The sequence below is a fragment of the Manduca sexta genome, chromosome 23, assembly GCF_014839805.1.
Source record: "Manduca sexta isolate Smith_Timp_Sample1 chromosome 23, JHU_Msex_v1.0, whole genome shotgun sequence".
Lineage (NCBI taxonomy): Eukaryota > Metazoa > Arthropoda > Insecta > Lepidoptera > Sphingidae > Manduca > Manduca sexta.
In genome coordinates, this window is record NC_051137.1 from 12,813,302 (window position 1) to 12,832,299 (window position 18,998).

General features: G+C 34.6%; 1 protein-coding gene and 1 pseudogene across 3 annotated transcripts in view; one reads left to right on the forward strand and one right to left on the reverse strand.

The window, feature by feature from the left end:
- Window positions 1–10,940, forward strand: part of LOC115456277 (sodium bicarbonate cotransporter 3) — a 31,359-nt gene extending 20,419 nt beyond the window's left edge. Inside the window, exons 3-13 of one of the 3 annotated variants that reach the window (XM_037441967.1) lie at window positions 1,309–1,419; window positions 3,520–3,999; window positions 4,095–4,214; window positions 4,928–6,003; window positions 6,075–6,227; window positions 6,527–6,676; window positions 6,842–7,507; window positions 7,582–7,824; window positions 8,295–8,497; window positions 8,587–8,686; window positions 10,499–10,940. In XM_037441967.1, coding sequence (XP_037297864.1) covers window positions 1,309–1,419; window positions 3,520–3,999; window positions 4,095–4,214; window positions 4,928–6,003; window positions 6,075–6,227; window positions 6,527–6,676; window positions 6,842–7,507; window positions 7,582–7,824; window positions 8,295–8,497; window positions 8,587–8,686; window positions 10,499–10,588 — 3,392 coding nt within the window. In that variant the 3' untranslated portion in view covers window positions 10,589–10,940. The remainder of the gene's footprint in view (window positions 1–1,308; window positions 1,420–3,519; window positions 4,000–4,094; window positions 4,215–4,927; window positions 6,004–6,074; window positions 6,228–6,526; window positions 6,677–6,841; window positions 7,508–7,581; window positions 7,825–8,294; window positions 8,498–8,586; window positions 8,687–10,498) is intronic. The other 2 variants (XM_037441968.1, XM_037441969.1) reach the window with 2 other exon arrangements.
- A 2,290-nt stretch (window positions 10,941–13,230) lies between these two features.
- On the reverse strand, window positions 13,231–18,928 carry LOC119190272 (annotated as a pseudogene).
- Window positions 18,929–18,998: the final 70 nt, after the last annotated feature.

An 18,998-nucleotide genomic window follows, 5' to 3' on the forward strand; every position in this document is an offset into this window, starting at 1 on the left:
CCCCCTCTACTCATGGGCGCCGGGAGGGGGGTGCATGTGCACGTGCACCCCGCTGCACAGAAATATATCACAAAAGACATATTACTCAATAAATCTGCAATAATAGGAACTATGGACCACAGAAGTTTTTTATGATAAAGCATTTTCAAAAACCCGCGTGATTTAAATTTGAAAAAAACTTATTGATACGTTGTAGTATATTGCGTAGGTGCAGATGCACCTCCCTTAAATTATTCTTGACGGCGTTCATGATTGAACTGTTGATTTTCCAAAATAAAATATTTAGTATAATTAATATTCTAGTAACTACTTGGACTGGCTGTGCACGGGGAGGTCCAGGTTTCGACATCCAGGTCGGTAAACACATGGGTTATTGAAGCCCTTGAGATAACTTATCTTGCCCACGCTGAGTTTACGCAAATTTGTGGATTTCGAATACCAGTGTCATTTTCTTATAAAAAGTAAATTTTTATCATAACCATTTAAAACGTCTATCCAACTAAATAAATAAAAAGAAAACTCTTTTCATAATATTCATATTCTTCAAAACAGACAGGGTGGACCGGGTAAAAAGGACACTTACTAGTAAAAACAACAAAAAATTACCTCAAACATAAAACTCATATGTTACACCGTTGCATAACAATAGGGAGATCCTGGTGGAATTAAGCTTTGAAACGGTTAGTTCTCTATGTTTTTGTAACTTAAACCTTATAACAAAGGCTGCAAAGTCTTGGAAACGTCGAGAGAATATTAAAATATAAAAACCGCGATAAAATCCGAAAAATAGTTTAATTTAAACTTAAGAAAAAACAATATTTCTTTATTGCCTCGGGTAAGCACTAAGTAGCGGCTTAAAAAACCTTTTGCGGCTTAAGCACTGACCCTATTATTTAGATACTATAATGATTCTGTATTAAAGACTGTTTCAATACTGGGCATAGGTCTTGTCTACCAATAAGATAATTTAAAGTTTTCATCCAATCCAAATATAGGCGAGTATTAATTGGAAGTATATCAGAATGACATGAAAACATTTGTTGTTTGAAATTAAAGCCCGTGTCGGATATAACTCGACTGAACTAACACCGATTGATTGATCGAACCGCTTTGTTATTCCATAACTGAAACTAAATTTACTTTAGGTGGCTGTGTTTAACTTTTAGTCTATTCATTGCGAATATAATTGCATATTATAAGTACATTTTATACGCAAATTTATACAGGGGACTAAATCAAGTACCATCTTACGAGAGCTTTGGTCCTATGAAGTCTTGTTACCTATATTGATGTATTGTTTGTTTCTAGGTCACCGTGCTCACACCGTGTTCGTGGGCGTCCATGTTCCAGCTCGGCGACACTCCCACAGGAAGCACAAACACCATCACCGCAATGGAGAAAAGGAAGCCGATAGACCTGGTGAGCATGACGTGGAAATATATGAGTCCAAATTAATGCAATAGAATATGGAAACCTACTTATAAATCTTTATAAATCCATAACATAAAGTTTTAATGATGAAAAGACTTGAAAATAAATCTTAACATAGACTAATAAATTTATATTTTTTTTACTATAAGTGTAATAATTAAAAAAGTATCGCGCATGAATTATGTTTAAATTAAACAGCGTAAAGTTAGTTTCTTAAAAATATTTTTCAATATATTATATGTATTAATATTAATAACGGAGTAACGTATCTTCCTAAAACCAAAACTTCCGTCATATATTATGATATATACATATATGCATTCCTACACCAGTTTTAATATTTAAAAGGTAAGGTAACGAAGAAGATAAATAAAGCGCATAACAAAGAAAACTAAAGCTATTTCAAGGGATAAATGGACAACTAATTAAAACGAAAGAGTTTTCTGAACTTGGGTTCATGCTCGGAAGATCATGAAGCGTATTTATCTCTACTAAATGAAACGGATGTCGGAAAGAAATCCCTTAATTCCTTACAAATTACAGATTGGGTCACGTGACCCTAGAGAAATACTTTGTTTTAAATTTCCTTTGGACTACGTTATTTTTTAAAATTATGTTAGAGTGAGTTGAGGCAATATCGGATCAAGGGGTAATCACCTTTTTCAAGATTACTACTAAACTCGAGAACGTTTCTTCATACAGGCACAACTTGAAATACGATTTTATATCTAATGTCATTTGTTTGACTGTATCATAGCTTTGGTTGCAGTTTCACGGAAATCTTCAAACAGACAGTTTTACCCTAACTCACCCTTATTGTAAGAAGTTATCTAGTATACAGAGTAAAAAGTTCACTTGTAAAATTGTACTCTAATCATTGAGGTTAACAAAAATCTGAATGCTTAAGAGCGATGGAATTTCAGATCAATTGACTTTTGCTCATTTGGAAGCCATATTTAAACATTCATATCAAACCACGTATATAAGGCAATAGTCACCCAGCATTCATGTACAAAATTACACAGAACAGTAGATACAAAATGATCTCACTTGATACAAACAACTAACTTGTTAGGCGTTGAATAAGAAATTTACGCACGTCTATGTAACGAGATCTTTCTTGGAAATAAAAAGTTCATTCTGTTAAAGAACTACAATCAGAATAAATAGCTTGTTTGCAAAGGAAAGTTTATAATATTATTTAGATTAAAGGACTTATTCTTAGAACCTACAATATATTCTTAGGGCTTATCAACGCTATTTTGGACTCAAGCCTTTTAATCTTTAGGTTTGATATGCACGAAAGTTTACGCACGGCTTAGAAAATTGTCTATTTGTATTAAAGGCCACGGAATAGTATTAAAAAGCCTTGATAGAAACTGGTAGCAAGGTGAGAGACAAGAATATGTTCACAATAACACTTCAAATAGATTTTAATTATATGAGACGAGGTTAAATTAGAACATACTGAAAAATAGTTTATATATAATAGTTAAGTATCTAAAACCTTTCATAAGTACATAAATTAGAATATAAATTATAATTAGCTTTCTTTTATTTAAAATTTATGATGCATAATACAAACGTACCCAAACCATTTCTAAACATAGGTTAGAGGATTATTGATCCAAGGTCAAATACCCGATACCTATATCTGGGGAATATTTAGGTAATTCCGAGCGTTACGGAAATTCGATTACCCTTATTACGAATAGTCAAGTACGAATAATGATTCCAATTCATAGGGACTGGGATAATGTCACGAGTCAGAAGATTGAGTGTTACGGATGATGGAGAAACATGTAAGACACATAGATTTTAGGAAGCCTTGTCACTTCTCAAAATGCTCTATAGATCAATTTATTTACTTCTACTAGCATGTGCCATCTACCTGTCCATAGTGTAGAGATAAAATATAATGTCATGTCGTGTCGTCATTCCTCTCAACGTGCATGTTCTCCATGACATTTGCTTACAAAATAACATGAGCTTTCTAGCGAGGATTTTGATATATTTTGATTACTTACCTTATTAAAAAAATAAGCATTTGTTAAATTGGTAACGGTAATGGAGGCTTATATTTTTCAGTAACGCCACCGGCTCAAAGGGTGCAATTCATATTAGGGGAAGACGTCGATGATGCCTCACTGGAGTCACATCCATTATTTTCTGAAATGGAAGAACTAGTCAGAGATGGAGATGAATTAGAATGGAAGGAAACAGCACGATGGATCAAGTTCGAAGAGGACGTCGAGGAAGGCGGCAACCGATGGTCAAAGCCACATGTAGCTACACTTTCACTCCACTCACTTTTCGAACTACGCAGTCTCATTCTAAATGGATCAGTCATACTCGACATGGATGCCAGTTCACTGGAACAGGTCGCTGACGGTGTACTAAATAATATGGTTGCAGATGGATCATTAGGATATGATTCCAGAGAAAAAGTCAAAGATGCATTACTTAGGCGGCACAGGCATCAGCATGAAAGACGAAATCATAACATGTCAAGACTCCCATTGATTAGGTCACTTGCAGACATTGGAAGGAATCATTCTTCATGCAAAAGTAAGTGTAATTATTTAAATGTAACTAACATTTCAAATTCTTGAAGAATTTTCTATGAACTTCTAAGAGTCTCAATGGGCGCGTGACCCTATCAGATTTTCAGGAGGGTAACTCTCGACGCTCCAGTCCGAGGAGTTGTCGGGGGTCTACCTCATCTCCCCACACCGCTCTACTTCAAGCATCTGATGCGAGAGGTTCATATTTAGCCGTGCCAGGTTAGCCAAATGAAGAAAATGGTAACATTGTGTGCATATTGCTCACCTAGCCACGCCCATTGATTAAACTCACAATGATAGAAATGCACGCACCGAAGCTAATTTTAACCTTGTAAATAATATTATATGTGTTGTATATATTGGTAAATGGAAATATTTGTTAAATGTGATATATTGTTAGGTATTACGTCTTAAATTCGTGATACGTATACATAAGATCCTTGAAAATGGCATTTATATTGCAGTGGAAGAAGGCGGTGCAACAAGTGGACATTCTCACAAAGGAGAATTCGGTCGTTTCCTAGGCATCCCTAGCGCGGGTAACCGCTCATCCTCATGAATGTTGTTTCTATTCTGATTTTTAATTTTAAACCTATAATTCGTTCTTCTTTCTTATTTAAATTGATGCTCGTTTAATCTGCTGCTACATTGGTTTGCGTTCTTGCCTACCTCATCCAAATGGAATTGATGTCAAAATATGTTTCATTAAAATCATGATCAGCAACATACATAGCGTGAAGGATTTACATAGACTCATTTGTAACGTATTCGCCAAAAATGCATCACGATTTTATATTATGCTTGATCACAAACAATTATTTGCACATTTGCGGCTCTATGTAAAAAAAAATATGTAATGCGATATGAACCTTTTTATAGAAATCAATATATTACTGATTTTAAGGACATTACGAATACATGGTATGTTGCAGGTGGTGTCAATGATGATGGTATGGTAAAGAGTCCAAGCAGCATATCCATGAATCGCAACCACAGCTCAGGAGACCTTCCTATGAACGGAGACATCAACCATAAATGCAATACAAACTTTATGAGGAAAATACCTCCGGGTGCAGAAGCTTCTAATATTCTAGTTGGTGAAGTAGATTTTCTAGAGAAGACATTATCAGCGTTTGTTAGACTCAAAACAGGAACAATAATGGGAGATTTAACTGAAGTGCCAGTCCCAACAAGATTTATGTTCGTGTTACTCGGCCCACCGAACAGTAATTCCAGTTTCCACGAAATCGGTCGTGCCATGGCTACTTTAATGTCTGATGAAATATTCCATGAAGTCGCATATCGGGCTAAAAAAAGAGATCACTTATTAGCTGGTATAGACGAGTTCCTTGATGCAGTAACAGTTTTGCCACCAGGTGAGTGGGATCCAGCTATTCGTATAGAACCACCAGCAGCCATACCATCACAAGACCCACGAAAACGCCCCAACGATAACAACCCGAAAGAGGAATTAGATGAGGAAGAAGAAGAACAGAGACAAAGGGAAGAATCAGGGTTAGCGCGAAGTGGAAGGCTTTTTGGTGGCTTAATTAATGATCTAAAACGAAAAATGCCTTGGTATTGGTCAGATTTTAAAGATGCGTTGGCCCTTCAATGCATTGCTTCCTGGATATTTTTGTATTTTGCTTGTCTATCACCCATAATTACATTTGGGGGATTGCTTGGTGAAGCAACTGGCAAGAACATGGCTGCTATGGAATCACTAGTATCAGGATTTGTATGTGGGATGGGATACGGTTTCTTTTCAGGTCAACCATTAACAATTTTGGGGTCAACGGGTCCCGTTTTAGTATTCGAAACAATAGTTTTTGAGTTTTGCAGACAAATTGGATGGGATTACATGTCGTTTAGATTTTGTATCGGTACGTGGATCACAATAATTCTGGTCATTCTGGTGGCTATCGACGCAAGCGCTTTAGTGTGCTACATCACAAGGTTCACAGAAGAAAATTTCGCTACATTGATTGCATTCATTTTCATTTACAAGGTAATTAATTCAACTTCAGTAAACTAATAAATAACCGAATATTTGTTAAAAAAAAATGTTTTGTTCTGTAGGCAGTGGAAAATGTTATTTCCATCGGTAAAAAATACCCTCTGAAAACTCGACCTGACGAAGTTCTGAACTATGAGTGCTACTGTTTGCCAAGCAATTATTCTAAAGTGCCGGAGCAGTTTAATTGGTCCTCTGTTGACAAGGAGTCTTGTCAGGTACATGAGCAATTAGTTAATAACGTTTATAGACATATTAAGTAACTTCACACGCTTCAAAATATTTACTTTTCATACTTCAACAGATAACAGAACAAACTTGACAACCAATTTAATTAAATCTATTTATAGGTTACACTTATATAATTTTCTATTGTTTAAAAAGAGCATAATATAAGTAAGTATAGGCTTTTTTAATATTGAACCGTTTCGGCTTAGAATATCACAACTTCATCGAAGACTAGTATACACTACCATAGAAATAATTACATATTGTGATAGGTTTTCTGATTTTTCAGTTGTATAACGGAACATTAGCTGGTGGAGGATGCGACACAAAGGTCTACGTACCAGATGTTTTCCTGATGTCGATAATACTTTTCTTGGGAACTTTCACGATATCTATAATTTTGAAAGACTTTAAAAATTCTCTGTTCTTTCCATCAAAGGTAATATAAAAGAATGTATTTCAATAATTAATAATGCATTATTTTCCAATTCGGAATTAGTGATGATATTAAAGCTCTTTTAATAATATATTTTCATGTAAAAAACATATTCAAATGAGGCGGTATGAGGTGCACAGCATTCATATAATTTTCTTTTTCTTTCAGGTCAGACAAATCATAAGCGATTTTTCGGTAATCATTGCTATACTATCAATGTCTTTTCTCGATTACAAAGTTGGAGTCAAAACCCCCAAACTTGAAGTACCTTCTGAATTTAAACCGACGCTACCCTCAAGAAATTGGGTCATTACTCCATTCAATGGCAACCCCTTATGGTCTGCATTGGTTGCTCTCTTACCAGCTCTACTCGGCACCATACTGATTTTCATGGATCAACAAATTACTGCAGTGATAGTGAATCGCAAAGAGAACAAACTGAAGAAGGGATGTGGGTACCATCTGGATTTGTTTGTACTGGCAATACTTATACAAATTTGCTCAGTTATGGGCTTACCATGGTTCGTGGCAGCAACTGTTTTGAGCATTAATCACGTGAATTCATTAAAAGTGGAATCAGAATGTGCAGCACCAGGAGAAAAGCCACAATTTCTGGGAGTCAGGGAACAAAGAGTCACGCATATTTTGATATTTTTAACCATCGGATGTTCCGTGGTACTCACCCCAGTATTAAGCCATATACCAATGCCCGTGTTGTTTGGAGTATTTCTTTATATGGGAGTGGCATCGCTGAAGGGCCTTCAATTCTTTGATAGAATTCTTATTATGTTCATGCCCCAAAAGTATCAACCCGATCATATGTTCTTGAGACAGGTATCAATGAATTTAAGTTTTGGACTTTAATTTTGTTGGCACGTAATGGCCACTAACTATATTTACGATTCCAGGTGCCAATACGTCGTGTACACCTATTCACTGCAATCCAACTGACGTGTCTCGTCTGCTTGTGGGTGATAAAATCTTTTTCAATGACTTCCATACTCTTCCCTTTGATGTTAGTTGTAATGATTGGGATAAGGAAAGCGTTGGATTTCTTCTTCACGAGGAGGGAGATGAAAATTCTCGATGACGTCATGCCGGAGATGACAAAACGGAACCAAGACGAATTGCGGGAGCTAGGAGACGCTGAGGTGGGCTGGCATGTAAAACTCTTACGTCTATGTCGTCGAAACTGATCTCGCATTATTTCCTTTAGTTATCCTGCATCATATCGCATTTTTGTTATTACAATTCATAATTGTTTTAAAATAAAACTCGATGTTATAGTCATGAAGCTGTATTTTATTTTTTATGTGAATTGTCCTTTTCCGCGTAAGTTTTGCTCCCATATTTTGTTTTTCATCTACCTCTTGTTCAGCCGCTATAGATCGATTGAGAATGTGGGTCTAATATTTAATGTAATTCTTTGAAGAATGTTCTATTTATTCCATTACAATAAGTCTCAGAAGACTGGTGGTAAATTTGACTGATAGGATGTTTAGAAGTATTTCATTATTATTGTATAATTTGCTGTAAGTATATGTTTGTAAGCAGGAATCTTATCACTGTAAATAAAGGTCCAATTTGGTGTAAAAAAGTTTCTTAGGCAAATACCTTGTAGGAAGCGAACAAGAGCAACCCGCCACAATACGAAGAGAATCTACAAATACCACTCATCAACGGAAACATTATGAACATACCGCTTGCATCAATAAACATATCGGAGGAAGTGAACAAAACGGGCATATGGAAGCAAGTGAACAACAGCAACAAGATGAAAAAGAGTGACGGGAAAGACTACAAACCAAAGTCAGGGAAGAAGAAGTAAGTGGCCAGGAAATACATTTTTCATGTGCACATTCATTAGCGTCATCCACCCTTGTCACACATTAATCTTCTATAAACAATTTCAGTATTAAACACAAAAAACTCATGTCCAAAACCGCACAATCAGAAATAGAGAGGAGATTATCAACTATGGACGAGGTCGAAGAAGATGACCCTTCTGTAAAGGTGTGCGTTAGTGACACCAAGTTTTAGAGGCGCATGACACGATTAAGATTCTGCAACCGACACTGCATGAGCACATTACCAGAACAACGCATGAAGTCGACTCTAGATTAGATTAGACATTGACGGACATTTTGGGGTTTTGTTTATTCAATTCTTGTAAATTATATATTGACCGTGGAAACTTATATTTCCTATTATAATAGGACAGTACGATGCTGGAACTCACATTCTCATTTTCGAGTATCAAACCATTATCCGCTGTCAGATATTTAGTATCGTTCGTTTTTAAATGTCCTGTTTATATTATTATACAGGGTCATTTTTACATCGCGTTACTAAATTAAATCACTTACACATTTGTTTTTACCTCTCCTAAATTTGTGCCAAACGTCATCTATGAATAACAAACATTTTCACGAAAACTTGCATTGTTAGTTTTCTTAAATTTTGATCATTTTGAAATTTTGTCTGCATATGGTGTGAATAAGTGTATTTCTGAATGAAAGTGCGATATAGCCGCTCCGACAAATTTTCTTCGTGTAGTAGTTGCGCATTTAAAATCAACATTATTTAATTATTCATATAGATCCATACTTACACGTTTTTTATTCATCTATAGTTATAATAACCTACGGTAAAGTGTTGTTTTAAAAAAAAATATTTCTAAGTACAAAGAATTTATATTACAGTAGTAGAAGGTTGAAGGATCAATCATAGTAAAGTACCTCAAAATAAAATTATAATAAACTTGAAGTTATTAACAGAATAATTTAACTCAGAGTAAAAGCGTGGGGTGCTTGATAAAGTATGTATTATAATCATTCTATAGGAAACTCTCATCAAATTATTGCATTATCATCGGTCCTTGATACGTGTGTAAAGTTTCAAATTAATCAGATTTCTGGAAATTGGTGAAAATTGAGCTCAAAGATTCCGTTACATACATACATACATAGATACAACCCAAGCTAATAAAAGCGTGTTAAAACAAATACATATTTTAATTTATTAACGCAATGTCAAAATGACCCTGTATAGTAGATGTTGTCTACACAAATGTATACAGCCAGTTACTACATGTAGCACAATGTTTTTAATATTTACACTCTTACAAGTTACAATTATGATAATGTGTTATATATTACAATATTTTACTGAAAAAGAAAGTCAGAAATATTATTTAAAAGGTGAACGCATAACCACACAGTATTTATAGTATACGTAAGGGTGTATAAATCTACATTTGCTAGTATATTCACAATTCCTTGTTAATATACATGTACTTGTATGTAGTTATATGTTATAAATATTATGTTTATTTATGTAATATTTAATATTCTATAGGAAATAAAACTATAACAAATCGTTCAAAATCGTGTAGGTAGTTTTTATCAAATGCAGGAGTTCCATATACAACGTAAGTTCATTTTTGGCACTAGTTTATGTAAACACTTTGTAGTTTTCTTTACATAAATGGCATTTTTAACCTTAGATGTAACTATTGTTATGTTTGTTATCGTGTTATAATATTTTATAATCATTGTAGACTACTGTCTCTATGTTTCTATTTATTGCTTCGTTTTTTAATGAAAATTAAACACTTAAAAATTGCCTAAGTTGTGCTATATTAGCACTTTTGGAACAAATTATTAGCTACATATGAATATTTAAATATTATTTCGCATGACTCTCTTTATGGATTTACGATTAGCATGTTCTTTTCTTTTCCTTTATTTATTAACATAACTTATTATTTCGTCCATATTTTTTTCGCAATTTTCATAAACCATTTCTCAACCTGTGGTATTTCAGAGCGATGTCGTAAGGCGCAAGGAGTCTTGGAGTGGTGGAAATAAAAAGAATGAATCTAGAAATAATAGTTCTGCTGAAACTTCGGTTTAATGCTTAAAATTTATTTTTATATCACTTATGTTCTGTGTTAAATGGAATGTACGTTTCAAGAACCGTTAGGTTTAAATTAGTGTTAACAATTTGTATTCCAAATGTATCGTTGTTTTATTTAATAACATTTTATATAATACTGATCAATTAGCGTGCTTACATCCAAATGAGAAAATGATGCGTGATATTTAATGTAATCTGTTAAATGTATAATGATTAGATTTTAATGTATTTTATAAATCTTACATGTCTTAGTTGATTATTCTTAAATGTTCTTATAAAGTAATGAAAAATGTTAAGTGCACACAGATAAATTCGTCACTTGGCGAGAATAAGTTATCGATTCATAGCAGTTATGCTGTTTTTTTTTTCCTACCATAATCCCATTTTAAAGTAAAGCTACTCAACTTACAACTCTGGGGCTTTATTTTCTATGACAGTGTACACTCGCCAAACGGCTTTGTTATGTTCTCTTCGTGAAATCAGCATGGAATGGTGTTCTATGACATTTTCTATTGTCTTAAACGCGACACGGCGCGTTACGTGCTTGTTACGCACTGTTAAAATAACAACTTGCTAAGAGAATAACTGGCCTGGGCCCTAATTCTGTATGATATGTCCTAATTCTGTAACGCGGCCGTGTCATGTTATCTCCGAGAAATGTGCGTGGAATGGTATTCTGTAAGTCAAATTTCTATAGTCCTAAACATGACGCGTTGTGTTACGTGCTTGTTCACTGTTAAAATAACGTGCGGGATAGAGAATAAGGCCCCTGCTCTATGTGTGCTCCGACTAGAAATTTAAAGCCAAACCTTTCTACGTAACTCACCTTTGAAACGCTACAAGTTATCTCCATAGTGGTTCTACAACTTCTAAGAATGATTTATTCCAATTCATATGGTCAATCCGATTATCTTTTCCTGACTTCTTAGGTTGATGGTGTGGATCCTCTTATTTACTTTTGATATTTATTATTTATTATTTAGTGGTGACACGTTGATATTTTACCTCCTTTTTTTAAACTCTCCTAACGTGGCTTGCTTTTCAAACTTGACATAATAGTCGTATAAACGATACACCCAAACAAAATAAATTAGATTGGATTGAACCTCTCCTGTCAATACACCTTAACTCGAAACTAATTTAAACGAAGTGCCAATAGCATAACACCATTAGATTAATATTAAATGTATGTTGTCGTCCCTTTAGATCACGTACTGGCCAAATGATAGGTATTGTAGATGTAATAAGGTCGATTGTAATTAAAGATCCCAATCATTTTCGATCGATTGTGACAATAGACCAATCAGAATAAAGTATTTCTGACATTACAAATAACTTTTTTTTATTGGTTAATTCGGAATCGGATCGAAGATTGGAATTGTTTATTGTAATCGGCCGATAGTTTGCTTGTATTAGAAACAAAATAGATTGTTACGCTTTTAATCATAAGATACTTTTACTATGTTTTTTAGTCTGTGGTAGTACGTAGTACGAAAACCAACTAGCCATCTTGAAATTTCCCACAATAAACGCGACTCGTAAGCCGATAGTTAATTTTGACGTTTCTGATTGGTCGAGAGACCAATGCATCAGTCACGTGTCAGCCTCTCAACCAATCACAATAAAATGACAAGCAGTCGTGTCTTGTTTTTTTAGCATTCTAAGCACACAGTTAAAAAGTAAAAGAATATTATGTATTCCAAAATTAAATAATATTTAAAACAAACATTATCTAAATATTGTTACTCCATAAATTAGGAATTGGTGTTAAATTTAACATCGTATATAATTTTGCTATCTTCTTAATTAATACTCAATTGATATATAATATTCAAAAATAACTTAGAAATGTATTATTTTACTAGTATTATAACCAATGTAGTCAGTAACATAAGTAGGTGAACAAAATCAAAATTTTAAATCGCCTATTCGTGTTAATATATTCGTTCTTGTTTTTTTAAATTTATTTATTTATAAAAGACATAAAACAGAACACAATCAACGCTACACAATTGTTTTGGTCTAGATTGCCTTCCTTAATTATATGCCCAAATTAATTATATGTATAGCATATCTTTCTCTGTGTGAAGTAAAATAAACCTCTTTTATTTTATTTATGTGAAGAAAAACAATATTGGTCAAAACTTAAAAATCTTACATGCGATTTTAACTTTTGAATTTGTTCAGCTTTTTATGTTGACTGTACGTGTATTATGTTAAAATTCCAAGTAGTATAATTTCGGCATTTAGCGATAAATAATTGTATGTTCGCTTTGTAATATAAATATTGTTAGTATCATTAAGGGGAAAACAATTATTATTTGTACCTGGGATGTTTGTTATTGAATTTGTATCGTTTTCGATAACATTATTGTGTATTATCAATAAATGGGTTTTTATAAATGTACATCGTCATTTCGTATTATTTAAACCCTAAAATTTAATGTTTATTTCAAATAACAAATAAAAATAAACGTAGTTTTTTTTTTAAATAAGAAGTAGTCAAATCATCTCACAATAAACTATTTACTGTTACACAGAATTAGCGAAAATTAATCCAACACACAAAATAAATGGCAGGTAGTTGAAAAAAATTAACAGCGCCATCTCCTCGTCAGTAAGGGTTAAACAAAAACACATTGAAATTATTACATTTAATAATTTAAAATAAAATAATCCTTAAAATAAATCACTATACAAAATTATGCTAGACAATGTAGGCGGAGTTAATTTTTCTTCTTTTCTGGTCTGGTAAGATGCCCATCTCTTCTTGGTATTTCCTGATCAACTGTTCCTGCACGTCGGGTAAGCATGGCGAGTAACGACTGTATTCCATACTGAATTCTCCTTTGCCTTGTGTCATTGATCTGCGAAAGAATGTATATTGGCTTATATTATAGCACTGGCATTTACCTGCGGCTTCGCCCGCGTAAAAAAGATTTTCCGGGACACATATTTTCTCGAGATAAAAAGTTGCCTATAACTCAGGAGTAATGTAGCTTCATATTAGTGAATAAAATAATGTCGGTTTAGTAGTTATTGAGAGTAGCGAGTTCAAACAAATAAACTATTCAGCTTCACATAATAGTAAACGATAAGGATTTTCAAACTTTTTTACTTATACGGCTAACAAAACTTTCTTTCGAATATATAGTCTATAATTGAAAAGATGGATGCGCCTCCGCAGAAAGATCAAGGCCCCCTGACTATAAATTTAGATTATTTGAGATACAATATAGCGTAAACATATTATTGCATTAAAACCTCAAATTTATAGAAAAGAAGGCCAAAAAAAAACACAAAAAACATTGCTCTGATTGGTCCATTTTTGAGATAGATTAAAAAAAGCGATATGTTTTTTTTTTAAATGGCGGTTAATAGTTTCACTCACCTAAGCTCCCCGGCGTATCCGAACATGTTATTGAGCGGCACCTCGGCGTATATGGTGGTCCAGCCCTCAGCCCCCTCGGTGCCGGTGATGATGCCGCCGCGCTTGTTGAGCTGGCCGATGACGGTGCCGTGGTACTCGTCCGGTAATACCACTTCCACGAACATTATTGGTTCTAGAACTTGCCATGCGCCCTCGTCGAATACTGCGGAATAGATTTTGCTTTGGGTAAGTGTTTTCGGATAAAACGGATCTATTATCTTTAGCTTGGTATAGGAAACGTATATTAAATGGCGTTTATACGACTTTATACTTTTGCCCACATATTTGATGTGGGCAAAAGTAACGGGTCATGGTGGCGTCATCGTATCTCTTTCTCGCGCAAGCAGCGTTATGACCGGTGACATCACAGTTTGTCATTACTGTTATTTGACAGATACCTCTTTCATATTTTTTTTATAACTATCTATTATCCCGTGGATTTTGAAAATTCTTTTCCCTTTAGATGTTGGATGATTTATTTAAAAAAAAGTAGTGAACTACTCTATACAGAAATCAACTGACCGTCTTTAACAGCGCCCTTCGCAGCCAAGAAGAACGCCAGCTCGCTCGAGTCGACGATGTGATGCGCGCCGTCCTGCAGGCGGAACCTCACGCCCGACACCTTATGGCCAGACAGGTAGCCCTTCTGACACGTGTCGAGGAAACCCTCTCACTCCGGGGATGAACTGCTTGGGCACGTTGGTGCCTATTGTCTCATCCACGAATTCCAGCACTGAGAATAATAAAAGTATAGAGGTGGTATAAGTAAATATTTTAGATAGTAATTGATTTTAATTCATGCATTTCTGTCATTTGGATTGGATAATTATACAGATAGATTCTAGCTCATGAGATATCTTCTTTTTATTTCCATCGCCAAACAGCTTCATAAGTAATGAAAAGAAAGTACAGAATATATTTAGAATGTTGATTAAAATTAAAATGATATAAGGTATGCAAACAAGCTTTTAAAAAAAAACTGATAAAGAATACTATTTGCAATTCTGACTAGCTTTTTGCTCACGGCTCCGAACGCGAGATTTTTTCAGGATAAAAGGTTCACATTATATTTCCCAGGATATCAAGATGTCCAACAATACATCGGAAAAACTACATTCAATGCCATGCAGTTGTTTTTGTGTGAATCATACACAAACATACTGAGACAGATAGATAAAAATCTAAAACCTGTTATTTTGGCTTATCTTGCCCTAATAAAACCCCCATATTAGTTTCTCTTTAGTATAATAATATACATACATAGACCCTTTAACAATTTTATTATATGTAGATTTAAATAAAATTATTTTTTCTAATAACCTGTGTTCTGATGCGGTGGAAGAGGCTCCATAATACCGGTCACTTTCGCATACTGTCCCGCGCCACCCGACTGCTTCTTGTGCAGGTAGTCGAACGTGCACGGTGACATCATAGTCTCCCTGTAAACATAAATAAATGATATTGATGTTTAAAAGGCTAATTGACTTAAGCGAAATTTTGTTGCGATATTAAGCTACATAATATTTAAAATCAGCACTTTTTTCTATATATATTTTTTAATCTAGTTACAATTTTCAAAAAGAAATGTCACTTAAGTCAATTAGCTGTTCAACTATCGATATTAACTAAGTAACTGAGACGTGGTAGAGGTTTCAAAATCAACACTTTTTTATTTTATTTATTTATTGCACTTAATATACAAATATATACAGGCGGACTTAATGCCACAGGCATTCTGTACCAGTCAACCTTAGGGTGGTGCAGAGATAATCATGATGACAATCATCACCACTTCTTTTCTATGTTTTAATTTACTTAAAATTTTCAAAAATTATGTTGCTTAATTCAATTAGCTTATCAATCATCGATATTAACTAAGTAACTGGACATGGTAGAGATTTCAGTCTCTAATAAATTGAAAATAAATAGCATTACTAAGTTTAATTCAAATGATTATTCTATTCAAACCGAAATTAATTCCATTACAAAAACTAAGATGGTGGTAGGATATATTATATATCTGCTTGGATAGCGACCAACGAACACAAGATGATCAAACCCGCCATAGTGGCCCACGTACATAAGTGTGTCGCGTTCCGGGATCAGTTTGTGTGTATTCAGTTTCAATAGGACGGCATAATTGTGTTCAGGGGTAATGATCTATCGTCAGTAGACATTCTATTGGACCCACTCCACTTCATCATCATCATCTCAGCCACAGGAAGTCCACTGCTGAACATAGGCCTCCCCAAGGATCTACACGTCGACCTGTTGGGCGGCCTGCATCCAGCGACTTCCTGCGACCTTAGCCAGGTCGTCCGTCAACCTTGTAGGACTCCACTCCACTTCACTTACCATCAGAATATTAATGTAATACGACATGGTGATTTGCAGTTGTGAATTTGTTTAGGTACTTTTGTGTCTGACTAATATTAAATCTAATAGAACAAAAGGTTCTCAAGTTTTGGCCCGTCTGGAGGCGCGCTTGCTAATATACATAATGAACACAAATTTCAAATTGCGTGTTATTGATAGGTGCTTGCGTTCAACGAGTCTGTCTCTTTCCACTTCTGTATGACTGCAAACATGCATAATTCACTCATCAGTAGACTAAACACTTTCGTTATAAGCTAGGCCGTGAACTGAACGAGTTTGGGATCCCTAGAAATATTTTTTTCTGAATGGGACTAAAACAATATCTTTAACATTTTAAGACCAATACCTAAACGCCACCTTCGGTTTTCCAAGCTCCACGGGCAGTTGTATTCTCGCTCCATTCTCTGCGCGTAGATCTCTAGATGCAACTCTCCCATGCGGACACAATGGTTTCCTTATTGTCCGGGTCGTAACGGAATTGGAATGTTGGGTCCTCTTTGGTAAATCTGAAATGAGTATAAGTATAATGATAATATTTACATCGAATTAGTTTTTTTTTCGAATTTCATCGCGACTATTTTATATCAGATTTTCCCCCAGCATTTTTGTTAAGCAATTTTGACAGCCCGGACAATGTAAGTGTTGTTATAGGAAAATATTAGGATAAATAATATTTAGTTGAAAAAAATAAATTATAATAACCTAGCAACTGCCTTCGAGAAGTTATCTCTATCCTTATTGTTCTTAGGCTTGATCGACATGGAAACGACTGGATCTGGTATATGGATGGATTCCATTGACAAGTTCAGTTTTGCATCGTTTACGAACGTGTCACCGGAGGCGCAATCTACGCCGAACAGAGCGAAGATATTCTGCCCGCGAGGACCTCATTCACTTCCTCCATGTTGTTGGAGTGCATGCGGACTAGACGAGACACTTTCACCTGAAAATCAGTTTACATAAAAATATTTGTTTTATTAACTGATTGAGAATAGATATCTGTACAATATACATATTATAAAACAAAACCCCACTTTTGTCTGTCTGTATGTTACCGATTTTCTCAAAAATCGAATGAAAATATTTTTATGAAATTTGGTATGGAGATAGTTTAAGACACTGGGAAGGTTGTAGGATGCTTTTTATCCCGGAAAAATACATATGTAGAAACTTCTTCACGCGGGCGAAGCCGCGAGCAAACGCTAGGATGGTATACTATATTAACACTAATTTCACAAGGCGATTTTTTCACAAAATGTGTTAGATTCATACAATGTCACTTATAATAGGGTAGTATACTTATTCTACGTCTATTTAAACACATTTATCAAAATGAATGTTATCAAAAATGTAACAGTAAAAGAATTTTCAAAATCCACACCATAACATAGTTATAAAACTCCAAAACTTAGTGGAAATCAAATAAAAGTAATTGCAAACAGTGACGTCACCACGTGTCGCCAGCCATAACATTGCGTGTGTGAGAAAGAAGCGCGATAACCCGCCCCACTTTTGGTTACAATATTTGAAACATGAATGACTGGTTCATGTTTTACCAATGTTGATGCTGATTTCTCAGAAAAAACGTCTTTTAAGCATTCGTAGAACTGTAAAGAAATTTACTCACTTTTTCAGAAGTCCTGCATTAACATCACCTCTCTTCAGAACTCCCTAATTGGTAACACTCAAGTAAGTCAGTTGACCGAACTTGCTCAATTCAACTTGAAAGCCAAACCCACAAAGGCTTCGAATTATCTCTTTTAGGGTCTAAAATAATAGTTTGTCCCTCTGAATCTTTGACTTCGTTGATTATAGCTGTGTTCTCTACTTCGCCTGGGTGAGGTAGGTAGGTAAGAACAGCGTCCAGCAGAGGTTGAACTCCTTGTTCTTTAATGCGGTACCTAAAAGTACTGGTGTGAAAGTTCTTTTGAGAGTGTTGCGTCTAATAGCTTGCTTGATGTCTTCGACTGTTGGCGTCTTTTCTTCAAGAAATAGTTCACCTGTAAATAAAAATAATAAATATTTACTGATAAAAATCTAAAATGGATATAAATATTCTAGATTTTTTATCAACATTATTCTGGAGCTAAATTAATTCTAAAAATAATGAACTAAATGATGTTGAGAATTTAGTTATATATGCTGCTTATGCTTCGATCAATTTTGATGTTGATTTCACAGAAGAATTTCTTATTCATATTATCTATTACATATACTATAATATACAAAATCGAACATGGGAAACAACCTTATTTAAACTGTTACTTATAGAATCGCTGATATTCTTACCCAAATGCTCATCAACATTAGACAAATGCTCTATTAATTCATGCCTCCTCTCTTGCACCTCTGCTATCCTGAGGCACCTCATCAAGACGCACTATCTCACCATAATCTCCATCAAAGTACATCGCTTTCTCTTCAATGATATCCAAGATACCTTGACATTCCTTCTCCAAGCCAATAGGCAAGTGAATAAATGCAGCATTGTGGTTCATTTTGGAACGCATTTGCTTCAATACTCTGTAAATATTTTATTTGGTTACAACAAATTTGGAGTTATATTTTTATTTTACAGCTTATGAATGCATGGTAAAATAA